This window comes from Solanum dulcamara, chromosome 4 (assembly GCF_947179165.1).
Source record: "Solanum dulcamara chromosome 4, daSolDulc1.2, whole genome shotgun sequence".
In the NCBI taxonomy this organism is placed as follows: Eukaryota; Viridiplantae; Streptophyta; class Magnoliopsida; order Solanales; family Solanaceae; genus Solanum; species Solanum dulcamara.
Window position 1 is genome coordinate 5,957,440 of NC_077240.1, and position 16,616 is coordinate 5,974,055.

The following is a 16,616-nucleotide window of genomic DNA, read 5'->3' on the forward strand; positions in this document are numbered from 1 at the left end:
AGCATTAAATCTTATGTATCAGAAAAATTTATGTATCAAGCATTAAACATTATGTATCAGAAAAATTTATGTATCAAGCATTAAATCTTATTATCAGAAAATTTTATGTATCAAGCATTAAACATTATGTATCAGAAAAATTTATGTATCAAGCGTTAAACCTTATGTATCAGAAAAATTTATGTATCAAGCGTTAAACTTTATGTATCAGAAAAATTTATGTATCAAGCGTTAAACCTTATGTATCAGAAAATTTTATGTATCAAGCGTTAAACCTTATGTATCAGAAAAAATTATGTATCAAGCGTTAAACCTTATGTATCAGAAAAAATTATGTATCAAGCATTAAACCTTATGTATCAGAAAAAATTATGTATCAAGCATTAAACCTTATGTATCAGAAAAATCGTAAAAAACTGAAGACCTTATGTGTCATGTACATAATAGCAAAAAACTTATTAGAACCTTATGTATCAACATATGAAATGTTTATCAACACTTAAAAATACAAGAAAAGAAATCTGATACATATAGACTATATCAGATATGGTTAAAAGATATCTGATACATATAGTCTGATGCATTTATTCGCTGCATTAAGGTCTGATATATTTGAATAATTCATACCTTTGGAAGATTATGTCGTGTTGTAACACCTTCGACTTTCTCCTCTACTTTTTGAGGTGATTGCTGAACTATAAATTTTGACTTTGCAATTTGAGATTTCGATTTTGCATGTAAAGTATCCATAATTAATGGATCGTTGAGATGCTTGGATCTAATCTCTTTATACCCTTCACCAGAAGAATCAGACTCCGATGAAACAAGAATTTTTTTATTTTGATTTAATTATGTGAGACCAACACTAAATGATGGATATGATTCCATATGTATCAGTGAATAGAAGATTAAAATCAACAAAAACATACAGTTGAAATCAATGGAAAATCGAAGGAGATGGAATTGAAGAGAGATTCTAGAGAAGAAAGAAATTGAATTACCTTATTTAGAAATTTGAATTTCAGAAAAATATGAATTGAAATTCAAAAAGAAACCGTTGTATATGGGGCTTCAAATTAGGCGTGAATTTAGGATAGTTGGGGAGAAGGAATGGGATGTATCAGTGAGTTGGAGAGAGAATTAAAAAAAGAGGAATTTTTGAGATTTTTATAAATGATAGGAAATAATAGTAAATATAGTAATATAAGGTGTATAGTTAGGTAATTTTCCCAAAAAACAAAGCATCAAATACGCTAGATATATTTGTAAAATCCTATTATCAACAACAGAGGAATATTAATTGTTTAGCCAACAGTATTGTAATGTGGGATACTGCTATTAGTTGTACTATTCTAGTGCCTCAAGCTTTTTATATTTCGCTATTACTTTACAACTTTTATTCCTTGAAGCGTCCCCTAATTTGAGACCAACAACACTTTAATATCACCGGATCCAGTGCAAACACACATCATCGGAGCTTCATTGTTTCCTACGATTTTATTTGCTTTATTTATCATTTTTATTTATTTACTTAGCATTTAATAATCAAACATAACGAGTTAAATTTCGATGTATGTTATTAACCTCATTACAAAGTCAACTATCCTGTTTTCTTGGGTAAAGAGTAATAATTTCTTCACTTACTAGTGTAACATATTGGAAATGAACACAAAGGTGGGTCTCATCGGCATTATTGTCAAATGGCAGTAAATTCGCGTGTAGATACTTAGTACACATTTCTCTTGCATTATTTAAAACATGATTGACATTTTCTTCCTTTTTAGTTGTTATGATTTTTTTTAGAGAATCAAATAATATAAATTTTGATTAATATTTTTAAGATGTACTATTTTCTCATCATATTGATATTAAAAAATTACAATTTATAATATTTTTTTTATAATTTTTGAATATCCAAATTTTTATATTAAAATATCAAATTAATATAATTTAATTTAATTTTGAATATTAATCAAATTCATTCTCGAAAAAACGCAACATATAATGGAAAAGAAACAGAAGTAACTGGTAAGTTACCTTAGCCGCATCTTTGTTGAGTCCGGGCTAAAATAAATTAGGCAAGGCGAAAATATTATGTTTTGCTGTTTCAAGACCAGTATAAACTTGTGATATCCAACCTCTTAATACAAGTTGGAATTACATCAACCTTTCGCTATTATTATATGCAAAGAAAAAAAATGATCATTAAAGGTAATAAATGAGTGGGTCAAACAGATCAAATAGAGTACTATGAGGCAGAGATACTAACATGGGTTGTGGTATATAGTGGTGAAACTTTTTCACCGATGTTTTGAATTCGAGCCCTAAGTATAGAGAAAATTTTGTTGGAAGCGTTACTCCCAAGTGGACCTGCAGTGTGCGATCCGAATTTAATTTGAACTTCAATGCGGACTATTGATATCCAACCCTCCATAAAGAAGAAAGTAGGAAAAATTAAATTCAACGCCTTTACTGGTGCCTATCTTTTTGGAAAATTGTTACTTATATCCGCGGTGTTAGTGGGTGGAGAATTAATGACAATAGGCAGAAGAACTATACTATATCTGGAGATCTTACATTTACAGCGATTTATTACTTGAGCTTTAGCTCTCTCTGTCATGACAAGCAGGGGCGGATGTAGCTTTTGGGTAATGAGTTTTTCTAAATTCACTCATTTTAATGCTGTGTAAATTTATATAGAATAAAGCTTCACTAAAATTATACTTAATAAATATGAAGTCATAACTTTAAAAATATAATAGATTCAATGATAAAAACTTTAATATAAAATGATTAAAATCCATAAAATTTTAAATCAATAATCAGTCTTCGATAACAAGTTGGGTTGGCAGGTCAAAAGACATCGTTTTCTTATTTTGAGACAGCCACATAAAAGAATTGTAGCTACTGTACAATTGTTGAACTGTTCAACACGATTCATTGACAATTCCTTATGGTCTTATGTCCCAATCCACCCCCTAGCTACTTGATGACGCTATGTTGAGTTGTTAACTATCTCGTCTCTCTAGTTTTGCACGAGTCTTAATTCTTTCTTGTCTATGTTTTTGATATCTTAAACAGTATTATAATTAATCTACATAGCCGTCTAGGCGTCCACCCAACCGTCTAAATTAAAAATAGCCAACAATTACATAACTAATACTAACTAATAAATATATCACATGTATTTTTTGCATAATTTTTTAACTTAAAAATTTGTTAGTAGTATCTCCAAAAATCTGTTACAGAACGAAGCCCATACACATGAAAAAGTAGTTGTTCTCTTCTTCTTTTTTTCCATCTGTTTTGACGAGAATTTCATCACTACACTACTGGTAACACCAAGTTACTTGAAAAATAGGATACGATTTGAGTAAATAATGAAAAATCATACATAACCTATAAGCCTCACCAAAGAATGTATCCATTTTAAGATCAAAATTCCATAACTTAAAAAGTATTGATTTTTGATTTTGAAAACATCATACTAAGATTATGAAACTTGGCATTCTGCAAAATTATATTGTTGAACTAAATCATCAAAACGCTCACTCATTTTCACCATGCAATAGTTGGCCAACAAATGCAACAATTGGAGTGTTCATGCAAAGTGACAGAAAGAATGATTCTGGGAATCTACAAACTGAATAAATCAACACATAACAACCACACGGCCCGAGTAAAGAACTTAAATATTACAGAGGGTTGGGGGAGAGGAACATATCATAATCTCCTTCGCGGTAACATTTTAATAATTTATGCAGAATTGTCTGAGACTTGGTGCTTCTGTCAGTCTATAAACCGCGCCTCATCTAACAAATACCCCTCTAATAAATATATATATATACTGCACACTGGGATGAATTCCCATGGATCAAAATTACCCCTTAAATCGGACAACAATGCACGAGATATCATCTTTACTTTCTCTGACCAATGCTTCGATTGCTAACTGCTTGGCTGCCTTCTCTGGATCTTTGACCTTCCTCACGATGTCAACTGCCTCTTGATTTGACATTACCTGGAGAAATCCACAATCAAAAGCAAGAAAAGGAAAAAGTGCACCTCAGAGTGCCAAAACAGAAGGATAGGAGATGTTTGGAGCTAATGGCACCTTCCATAGACCATCACTTGCAAGTATGAGAAGATCTGTATCCGCATCAACGTCAGCATTTGTTACATCAGGATCAGAGCTCAAGTGTGATTTCAGGTTTTTGTCACCAAAAGCGCGAGATACGGCTAGTTGCCCATTCACTCTAGCAACATCTCCTGAGATTATATACATTTTAATAGGTATGTCACTAACAATCTCCAAATGCAACACTACTTGAGATGCCTTTTAAGTCAACATCAAATTAGCAAGGGTGGTAAAGGGTGAGTCTAATAACGCGTCTGCTTTAGGCCTCCAAAATGTTGAGGCCCCAAATTTTTAATGGTTAAGTTTATGATTTTTATTCACTTTAAACAATATTAAAAATTATAAAAAAGAAGGTACATATATATATGTAAAAAAAAGTGGGTTAACAAAAATCTTTCAATCACATAAAACCACGAAAAGACGCATTGGACAACTAATCCTGAACCCCGGTAACATGAGATGAAGTATCAAATTAATTAGAACAGAGAAATTAAACTAAATTTCATTGACTTTTATTAGAAGCACAGAATTGGTACTATTCCACTTTATTAAGAATAAGTGAAGATAGACCATACATGCCTAAGAGTAAGGTTATGTATATGTATATGTATACGTATATGTATGGACGAAGTTAAGACTTAAGGAACTTAATATATGCAATCCTTTTCAATTTGTATTACAATATACAGTGAAGAGAGACGAACAACAGTTTTATATCCATAGGAGTAAGTGAGAAGCACCTGGCATGTTTGAGACAAAACCACCTCTATTTTCAATGTCATCTCGCTCGGTGTTTGGTTCATGATCAATTGACAGCTGGATGGCCTGACCCCTCCTAGAAAGCACTGCTCTTGAATCCCCAACATTTGCTACCCATAGCTTATGACTATTTATAAGAATTGCAGTCACAGCAGTGGAGCCACCTCTTCCAAGATCAGGAGTGTGTGAAAGAATAGCCTGATCTGTTCTCTCATATGCTTTTAAGATTGCCCTATGAGGGTCATTCCGAAAATTCTCCTAGAAATTTTTAACATAAAAGGTGAGAGAAATCCCAAGTAAACCCCGCCCCCTAACACCAAAGAGGAAAACAATAAACAGACAATTTATTAAAGAAATAAAACAGCCCAAGATTAAATTATCATGCATTTGATGTAAAAAGGAATTTCTTAGATTGGTTAGCAGTAATGTGTTAGGACTTTGTTTTTTGGCATGGTACACTTATATCGAACTTGATCAACATCTCTACTAGCATTGTGTGTTGATCTCTAAAAGAATCTTCACTATATGTGTGTGTGTGTTGGTTGGGGGGGGGGGGGGGGGCGACGGAAGCATGTGTTAAATATGTTTTGATGAAAATCGATAACATAGCCATCATTACTTGCACCCAAAGTAAATTGTCTTACTAAAACCACAATGATCCTCAAGGAGCAGAGACGTTTAATTTGCAGAGGTTCCTAAACCCACAATATACCTCATTTAAGATATTGGAAAACAAATGCTTTTGTAAATAGGCAGGCACACTATCTCCCAAATGCCCATCATAAATAGCAAAAAGTCCTAGCTCATGTCCATGCAACTGGACAAATTTAGAAACATGGTAATCCTCCATGGGATGATTAGCTTTCCCTTTAACCAGGCTGAAGCCATACTTGGTAGGCCCTTGATTGCTTCTTCCTTTCCCCGAGCTACATGATGACCGTCCTCCTGCAAGCTAAAGGAAAAATGATACTTCAGCTTTGTGATCAACCCAGTCAAATATACAATGCAGACAGCCCATAAACTGAGATTAAATGCTCACCCCCAAAAAATTTACTAAAGAAAAAATCATTGCAAACTTTTGGAGAGGCGGTGATGAAGACAAAAGAAAGCTTCACTGGATATTTTTTGATACTATGTACCTACCTATTCAGGAAGGGGCTTTGTTATGGAAGTAAACTCTTGGAATCAATCATCGAGCTCGTAAAAAGAAGATCAATGGAAGACCAATCATGGAAAATATTGGCAGTAATCCACTGCGGGGAGGGGGGGTAAAGAGCAATGCTACATGTCCCAATTAAACCAAGGATAGGATGCTCTATATATCAGGAAATTACACTCCATAAATACACTCATTGCGAAAATTGTAAGCATGCTGTAGGACAAAGCAAGGCATTTTAGGAGGCCAACAAAGAAGAGAAATCAACAGCTTAAGGGTGTGTTTTGTATGGAGGGAAACACTTCTCAGAAAATGTTTTCTTATTTTTCCATGTTTGGTTAGACAAAAAATTTGAAAAACATTTTCTCTAGGAAAACAATTACCTTAAAAATGACTGCTTTAATGGAAGTAGGGAAAACAAGTTCTATAAGTGACATTCTATGTTTATTGTATCCTCTCATCCACCCAACGCTCCCAACCCCTTGACAATCCCACACCCCACCCCCTCCCACCCTTATAGTTTTTGGCTAGATTACTTTGCTTACTTACCGAACAATAGAAAATAAGTAAGAAGCTAACTTGTTTTCCAAGAAAACATTTGCTTGGAATTCTCCTTCATACAAAACACACCCTTAAGTCCCAAGGGTTGAAGTGCACATAAGCTAGGCCGGACACCATATTATTCAAAAAAAAGATATCAAAATAAATTAGAAAATCCTCACTCTTCCCTGTCCCTCCCCCGCTAGGATAGACAGAGAAATTTACTCCCAAATGAGGAAAATAGTTCAATAAGACCCTGCATACTTTAGCTAAGGACTCTATACACTGACAATGAATCTTTACACAATTAGTGTAATTTAATCTATTATAGCATGCTACTAACGTTTATTTCAGGTTACCAATCAATGTTTATCCTTTTAAACGACATGATTGTTTAAATACTTTTTACGCTGCCAGTGCACATAACTTAAACTCTTAAACTAAAACCCTCAAATACTTCCATCTGAAAAGCTAAAGGACCCTTGATCATCGGCTTAAAATAACAGTGCTAAACAATAGGGAAAATAAATATTCATGGAGCAAAACCTAAGAGATCCCAAAAGTTTTAGCTGCCAATTACAGCTCACCTTTGAGAACTTTGAATTGAAGCAGCATAAATTATCCATATAATTCAGTCACTCCTCAGCTGCCTCCTATAGTAAGCAACGTGTACCATAACCCCCTCCTAAAAATCCTGATATTCACGACCACCTGAAACATCAAAAAGACAGAATCTTGATCGTCAAATAAATTTTAAAAATCAAAATATATCCACGAATCCATTTTTTTTCAAGATTCACCAAATTCTTGAAAAATCAAGATTTGGGTATTGCAAAAGAATGATCTACTCACCGATCCACCGGTCAACAAAACTCCAAAGATACAAAGATCAATAAGATTTGACTTTTGGCTTAAACATAAATTAAATATACATGAGATCAAACAGAACCAAAAATCAGAGATTTAAAGAAGAAAAGGTAGAAGCTTGAAGAATTATTTTAGGAGTTTAATGGAGTTTGGGAGAGAAAAAGATTTGGATTCGCTGTGGGTGTAGGGGAGAATGGCTGTCAAGAAAAGGCTTTTGCTTTGGGTTTTGGGGCTTCCCTTATTGACTTTGTTGCCTTTTATGTATTTCTTTAATTGTGTTTGTACTAATGTTACAGCCAGTCAGAGGGGACTACTTGTTTTTTTCGTTCTTCTTACAGCTGTTTCCTCTTTGATTCTTCTTCTATACTTCCTCTGTCTATGTTCCTTTTTATACGGTTTTAAAAAAATCATAAATAATAAAAATATTTTTAATAATTTACTCTCTCCGTTTCTATTTATTTATTAAATATTTTTTAATTTGATTTTTCTTTTTACTTGTTGAATTTGAGAAATCAAGAAAGTATATTTTTTTTCTTTCTATTATACCCTCAATTTATTAATATTGAGTTAATGTCTTTGAAAAATATAATAAATAAATATGTTTAAAACTCTATCAATTAATAGGAGTAAAACCGTAAACTCACTATAACATTCATTATTTTCTTAATAGGTATATCAAGTCAAAATTTGACAAGTAAATAAGAATAGAGGGAGTATCTTTTAATAATTCTTAATACATTTTATTTATGTGCCTTCTTTATTAATATCAAATTAACAATTAAGGAACTTTTAAAAATTGTAAGATATATATTTTTTCAAAAGATAAAATAGAGAAAAATTAATTAATTTTATCTTAATTTTATTAATTAACAATTAATTTGAAACGTATATTTTTAATACTATCACCAAGTAATATGAGACAGAAGGGGTATTTCTATTTCTAAAAATGAAAAGATTTGAGGGTCATTTGATAGTTGATTTACATGTGAGTTATGCGTGCGTTAAATTTTGCATAATTAATACTATATTTGATAGTTAATTAGAAGGTAAATTAATTATATATAAAATTAAAATGGTGTTTGATTATAATTTAGAAACTAGTATAATTAATACATGTATAATTTATGAGAAGTTTTATGTATTATTTAATGAAAGATAGAAGATGAAATAATTAAGAGGAAATTTCACAAATATCTGTTATTAGTACTTAATTATGCTCCTTAGCTATAGTTGTCTAATTACGCTCCATGGATATAGTTTCATTTCCTATGGATATCTCTGTTTGTATATTTCGCTTGTCAATATACAAACATGGTAAGTATATACAATTTTCGTATTTATACATTTAGGAATTTTCAAAACACCGTTTGTATATTTTGCTTGCCAATATACAAACAGGGTAAGTATATAGAAATTTTGTATTTATACATTTAAGAAATTTTCAAAACTTATACAAATCAAGATCGGTGAGTTCGTTCGGCCGTGTCAGCTATCATGTATCAATAAATCATATACAAATAGGATAATTATAAATAAATTTTGAATTTATACAATTATGAATAACTTATACAAATCAAACAAACCGCATACAAATAACTAGGATAAGCATATACAAATTCTGTATTTATACAATTAGGAATCAAATTATACAAATTAAATAGCAAAATTGATTAAATTGTAGTCGAGTTTAATTATAAATCGAAATTATAGCTTAAGTTATAATAACCATTAAATGTTTGCCATTTTGCGTAATTTCTCCAATAATTAATATATGTATAACTAATTCTTGCATAAAATAGTACATAAATTTACTCATAATTAATCTCTACATTACTAATATTTACATGACTCTAACCAACTGCCAAACAACTTACAGCTTGTTTTGATGGTAGTTTTCCATGGTATGATATGGTATGGTTAGTAAGAGAACCATGTTTGTTTTGATTGTTTATTTAATTGCATGATATGGTATGGTTTTGTTTGGTTTCATGGTTTTGTAATCATGAAAACTCTCAATTTTTGAAACCACCAATTTGGTGGTATCCCATTGTTTACTTAATTTTAAATAATTTTAATTTATCTTTAATTAAGTGCATTTTCGTAAATTTATCAGTGACTATATAGTACCATATAATCAAATTAAACATCAAAATTATCATTAAATAACAATAAACCATACAATCTATCTAAACATGTAATACAATATCATATCATAACATACAATACCGTATGTTATGAAATTATGAGATGTCACCGTCGAAACAGAATGTTAAGGGATAAAATCTGAATGAAAAAGGGAAGTTTAAGGAATTAGTACTAATATAAATTAATTTGTTAACAGAAAAAGTAGTACTAAAAGAACTGATCATCAAAACTTGAGACCATGTTCTTTGGTCAGCACTTTGTACTTTTTAAATTTAATCTGGTTCAATTTAATAAAACCTTGCTTTTCAATTCTTCAATTATCACCAGTTTTGCCCACTACTCTTCCCCCCAAAAAAATCATGAACTTTTATTTTAAGGATTAATGATAGTAATAATAATAACTTCATTCTTGCCATAGTAAAACAAAAATGTACTTCGTATTTTAAACAACTTAAGAGAACTTGAAGCTTTTTCTTATTTCTTCTATTTTTTTATTCCTTTTCTTTTTCTTATACTTCCTCCGTTCAATAATAATTATCTATTATTGATTTGATACAGATTAAGAAGCCTTAAATGATAGGAAAATTTTATCAAACCATCCTTATTAAATACAAGTCATATAAATATTTAAAAATAATAATATTTAATAGTAAAAATAAAATAGATATATTATCATAAATTATTTATTAATTTTATAAACTTAACAAACATTATTAAACATCCCAAAATAATATATTTGATAAATAAAATGAACGGATGAAGTTTCTTTTTGTAAAGCTCTCGCCTCTCTGTCGTCAAAAGCAAAATTGGCATCTGCAGTTCACGTGATATGATGAGTTTCCCAAAATTTACCAATAATGTCCAAGCAAATTACTCACTTCGATGAAAATGTGGGGCAAATAAAGTCAAAAGAATAATTGTTTTTTCAATTGATCGTTATTTTTATTTTTTCTTACTACAGGGCACAGGCTATAGAATTAGATATGAGAAATAAAATTTTGGGTGTTGAGTTAAGGAATATTTAATTGATTGTATTAACATCAGTAATTGTTTGGCTGGGCCTGGTAGCATAAGCTTACATACAATGCATAATAATATATTACTTGATTGACGAAATTAAATAATATCAACATTAAATTTAATAGGGGACCAAACCAAACGGACCTAAGTTTTTCCATGTTGAGGAGGACAAATGAAAACAATCAGGTAGACCAAATGCCTCAATAAGTTCAACAATGCGTATATACTACTATTAAGTATTAACATTGACATAGTTAAAATTACACCACATGATAATGAGACAAGACTGAGTCCAGCTTCCCGTGTCCCTCCGTAACTTATGTATCCATATTTTTTCCAACAAACGTGTAGAAGAGGAGGATTCAAAATTTAAAGTGTATGAATTTTTTGAATGAAGTCATTGAATATTTATAAGTATATACAGAAAACGTAAGAAAAAAATATTAGATTCAAATCAACCGGCATATAACCATATATATATATATATATATATATATATATATATATATATATATATATATATATATATATACATGTTGAATGAATGGTCAAGCAGTGAAAGGAGGGCCCTGGGGCCTGGGCTGTCTCAACGCGCATTGCAGACACAATCTTTTTGTGAACTAAATTCAATTCTATTAGGAAGACCATTGACTATTCAATTGGGTATTAATGACTTCATATCATGCCTTACACACCATATCTTATGAATGATTTTTCACATTTATGAAATTGAAGTCTATATACGTACAAATACACAAAGGAAACAGTCCAACAACCAATAGATGCCCAAGAGTTCTATTCTCATCCTTAACATAACTTAAGATGACAAGTTTCACGCTTGTTTTTTTGATGTGCCAAAAATTTGTGCTTAGTCAAACATTGCTATATAAAACGAAAATGAATAGAATATTTTATAGTTACGCATTTCATACTTCCCTGTTAACTATGTTAAAAAAATCACAAATATCATAGAAGATTTCTTCCCATCCCAATTTTTTTTTCATTTGACTTATTCTCTTATGGCATTCATGAAAATAATCAGAGAAAATTGAGTGCATTGATTTTCCAAACAATTCCGTAAAAAGAGACTAGAACAAAAATAGTATAGAATTGGAACTTACGAAGTTCATATAAAAAAGGCAGGCCGGTGCACTAAAGCTTCCGCTATGCATAGGGTCCGACCACAAGGGTCTATTGTACGCAACCTTACCTTGCATTTCTGCTAAAGGTTGTTTTCTATGTTTGAACTCGTGACCTCCTAATCATATGACAGCAACTTTGCCAGTTACTCCAAGGCTCCCCTTCGATTAATATAATGATTAATAATTTTTCAAAATCTTTCGTTTTAGTTTCAAGCTAAAAGGAGGCAAAGAAAAGGTATCATTTGGTAAATCTTGTGGATTGAAATAACTTTCTTTGAACTGAAATGTCTTTAAATATTTTTTTATTAAGCATAGGAGGGCTTTAAATAGCCAACTTAAAATAAAAATCTGACATAATTTAAATTTAAAATATCTCAACAAACTAATCTATCTAACAGAAATTTAAAATTCAAATTATTTAAACTTAAGCAACTTATTAAGCTGAAAATTACTGCAGTAACTAAAGTAAAATTCAACACTCATCCTTATTCTCAGCCTAGAGATTCAAGGAAGAAACTGACAATTTTCAATTTTTGGATCACAGCTTTCAAATGAAGAAGATAAAGAGGAAAAATGGATCATTATACCTGAAAATTGATTATTTTTCAATTTCATTTTAATTATTGGCTGAATATTGAAAGGCGAATAAGAAACGGAAAATTTCATAAATAACATGATTAGAACCCGTTTCGTAAAATATAGTGAGATTGTGCTTTTCTTTTTTTTTAAAATGTTAGCAGCATTTTGATTTCAAAACGTAGCAAAATATTGTATCCGCATGCATATAATATCTCATCCTAACTGGATTCGTGTGGACATAGTATCTAATTGTCTATGTATGTGTGACAACAATACATGTATTTTCAAAGCAGAAGCTAGAGATGTATTGTATATATGTTAAGATATTAAATTGTATATGTGATCTTTAGGATCTAATATATATGTTTCAAACTGTATACACACAACATCGGCTAACTGTATGTGAAAAGGTATGTACAATATTTGTTGTATGTATTCAACGATCTCCGATGAAGCAACGTCAATTTTCCGACAGCCAACTCAAACACTGATGCTTCAACGGGTGAGGTTGGAATGGACAATGACAAGTAGGGTCTTTAAATATACAAATATATGTTTAGTGTATATATATACTATAAAATTATAAGAGTTCACTATATTTCATAATTATTTTGAAGGATCACTATAGAAAATGACATGGGAGTCTAATACGCTGCATCAGATGAGGGAAGGGAAAGGCCGATTTCCCAGGCCCTAATTATTTCTAGAAGTGAGCCGTCTCCATGGGCCTTATGGTTGGTCTGTAAACTGAGCTCCCAACAAAAACGATCAGTCAAACTAAAATAAATGTTGTTTTTCCTATTCTGGAAAAAACTCTTCGCCCTCCAATTTTGAACGAAGTACGATGTACTCCATTTCGGTATAAACCATGAAGATTTGAATTTGAATGGTTTAGATATTAGACTATTAAGTATATTGTTTTTATTAAGATTTACGAATTTAATGGGTATAAGATCTAGAACAAAATATTATTATCATCAAGAGGTATTTTTGTGTGGATTATATTCACCATCACTTTATCCACAATCACCAACCACTTCTATCAACCACTTCTACCATCAAAACAACCATCACCATTACCGTCATCTACCACTAACCACATGTGTCATTACAACCACCACCGTTACTAATTATCTATCTCCTCCATCATTATGATTATATGCATTGCCACTATTACCATCGTCTCTATAGCCGCTGCGATGTAGCTGATGGCACCTACACCATCACTATCATCACTATAGTCAATTTCTACTACTAATAACTCCGACGTCACAACTAACACCGCTGTCAACTATCATCATGCATTCTTCTGTGACCACCACATCCATTATTACTATCAGGCACTACCATCACTGTGGTCAATCTCTACTACCAACCACCTCTATCATCATAATTAGCACCGCCACCAATTATCACAAACACATCACCAATCAGCCCACATCCTTAAGTCACCACCACCAACTACTAACATCAATCAACTTCATCATTACAACCGTCAATATTACTACCAATCGCCAATATTATGATAGTCATCTCAACACCAATCATCTCCACGATCATAACTATCACCATTATCATTACTAACTACTAACAACAACTATTACCATCACCATCAGGCCATCACTATAAACTATCTCTATCATCACAAACAAGTATAAATTTGTCATAATTTTAATCAAATAATAATTTTATTTTATTATTTTTTTAAAATTAATTTTTATTTAATTTGTATATTTATTATGTACATATAAATAGATTATGTATATTCAGATGAAAAACAAACGGTTTGAATCATTCAATGTTCAGATCTAGAGATAACATATCAGTCATTCAAATGTGCATTCAGTTTCAAATATTTTAATCTTAATGAAAATAAATAAGGCCTAAATAGCTACCGTTACACCTAACAAATCACATTCTAAAATGACAGAGAGAAAAAAAAAGAAAATATTTTAAATTTTAGTCACAGATCAAATAAATGGACCAAAAAAAGTCTTCAAGATTATAAGATATATAAAGGAAATGTATGTTCTATAGCCTGTTTGGATTGACTTATTTTTAAGCAGCTTATAAGTTGAAAATTGCTTATAAGTTAAAAGTAGGTGCAAGCCAAGTTTTTTTTTTTGACTTATAAATTGTTTTCAACTTATAAACTGCTTAAAATAAGTTCATCCAAATAAACCCAACTATTTATTGGAGCTTATTTTAAGCACAAAATGACTTTAAGTTGGCCAACCAAATACTAAAAAAAAACTGAAAACAGCTTATAAGTCAATCCAAACGGCCTCCTACTTTATGAATTATCTAAAACTAAGACTCTCTTTAAATCTTTTTATATTTTATAAGATATTAGAGTTTGTGTCAATATGGGCTCAATATATGCTATTTTTTTTAATTTATGTGATATAATAGCATTGTAATATTAATAAAACTTATGAATCAGCTTATAACACATAATATATCACGAACAAAATAAAAATAGTAGTAAAACTTATGTTTTACTGATACATTTTGTGTTTGACTTGTATCAACTAGCGATGTATCATGAAAAAGACTTATGTATCAAATCGCGATATATCAGCATTATTCCTATGTATCAGAAGAGGATTTTTAAAACTTTTACCAATGATAAGAAATAATTAAAAATATAAAAATATAAAGTGTGTAATTTGATAATTTTTCCATAAAATAACACGTAACAATCACACAAACAGAGAGTTAAGGATATATATATGCAGGTGGGTCCCGCATAAAATGACTTGTCTTGAGAAGATGCCTTTAATTTCACCACGTAGCAGGTAGCCCCATGATTGATGAGATAAACATAGGGGCATTTTGGACAAGGAGTACAGATATTTATATTAATTATAGCTATAATGAGATTTCTTTTTCAGCCAATTATGATACTCTAATTTTAGCTATGGCGACAATGATAATTGAGTGAAAGCCTTTTTTTTTTTTTTTTTTGAGTCCATAAAAAGCAACTTTGCAAGCACACAAGTTGACCACCTTCTATGTGCTAATACTGTGTGTTGTGGTTTTACTAAAAGCACAGATATTGACCACCTTTTGTATGCTCTACTGTGTCTGTGTTGTAGACTCTTATTATAAATAGTAATTTCATAAAATTTTATCTGTATCTAACTAAATAGTCATTAGTCAAATATAAAATAAGGTAAAGTTACATATCAATTAAGTGATAAACTTGTGAGTCATTAGTCAAATAAAAAATAAGGTAAAGTTACATATCAATTAAGTGATAAACTTGTGTATGAAAGACACATGTTACCTTTATTAAATGGGTGTAAATACATGATAAATTTTAATCGAAATAAAACTTATTCAATTGGAAACTTAATATATAGTTTGCTTGGTCAAACTTTTGAGAAATTTTAATTTTATTTTTATTTTTATTTCTTGAGAAATGCTCTTTTTTTATTTAAAAAATGAGGTATTTGGTTAATTTTTTAAAAGAAAAAAAAATGTTTTTTGAAAATAAATAAGTTATTTTCAAAAGCTAATTTTTTTTTCAAAAGTATATTTTTGAAAAAAACTTTGAGTAAAACTACACAACTTTTGAAAAGTTTGACCACACTAGGGCTCGTTTGGATATGACAATTTCAAATCAACCTACAATTCAGATTTCCGTAATTATATTTTTTCTTATAAACATGAACATTCCTATCATTTGTGAAGATTATCAAAACTTATTCAATTCTTATACAAATCTATCAGATAAGCAAATTATAATCACAAATAAGATATTTTTTTATTCTTTTTATAAATAAATTTTTACGATACGTGTTATTACGAACTTTCAGATACATATAATTTTAAAAAATATACATGTCAATATACTATCAATTATAGGAACTAGCTATTCTTTGATAAATTTTTCTCACTTGCCAATGATACAAATAATGTTTTCGCGTTGATCACGTATTTTTTAAAATTATATATATAGTATCAAATTACAGATTAATGTTTATATTTAAATTCGAAATTGTTGGAGAGTTTGAGATTTGAAATCATGATTTAAATTTAAAATTAATTTTTTTTGTAAATTTATTAAATAAATGTTAATTTGAAATTAAAATTTAAAATCAGTCTCTCAAATCTTATTGACTAAAGTTTAGTAATTATTATTTGAAAAATATTTTTTAAAATTAATTAATTAAACACAAAATACTTCTGATAGAAACACTTTTTCAAAAATAAATTAATTTTAAGAAGGCAAGATCATATCAATCTAGGGAAGATGACTCGAGAG

The 16,616-nt window shown here is 30.2% G+C and overlaps 1 protein-coding gene across 1 annotated transcript; it reads right to left on the reverse strand.

Annotated features, from left to right (window-relative positions):
• Window positions 1-3,626: 3,626 nt before the first annotated feature.
• Window positions 3,627-7,797, reverse strand: LOC129885759 (probable protein phosphatase 2C 10). Its single transcript, XM_055960164.1, has 6 exons — window positions 7,446-7,797; window positions 7,181-7,304; window positions 5,610-5,849; window positions 4,879-5,155; window positions 4,115-4,269; window positions 3,627-4,021 (listed from the first exon to the last, which is right to left on the reverse strand). Exons 2-6 carry the CDS (start codon window positions 7,217-7,219, stop codon window positions 3,881-3,883), a joined length of 852 nt encoding a protein of 283 aa, XP_055816139.1. The 5' UTR covers window positions 7,220-7,304; window positions 7,446-7,797; the 3' UTR covers window positions 3,627-3,880.
• Between the last annotated feature and the right edge of the window lie 8,819 nt (window positions 7,798-16,616).

Coding starts and splice junctions, on each gene's coding strand:
- LOC129885759 (XM_055960164.1), bottom strand. CDS start 7,219: ATGGATAATTTATGCTGCTTCAATTCAAAGTTCTCAAAG. Junction 5,850..7,180: donor TCAATTCAAAGTTCTCAAAG/GTGAGCTGTAAT, acceptor TTTTTCCTTTAG/CTTGCAGGAGGACGGTCATC. Junction 5,156..5,609: donor TTTCCAATATCTTAAATGAG/GTATATTGTGGG, acceptor AAAAATTTCTAG/GAGAATTTTCGGAATGACCC.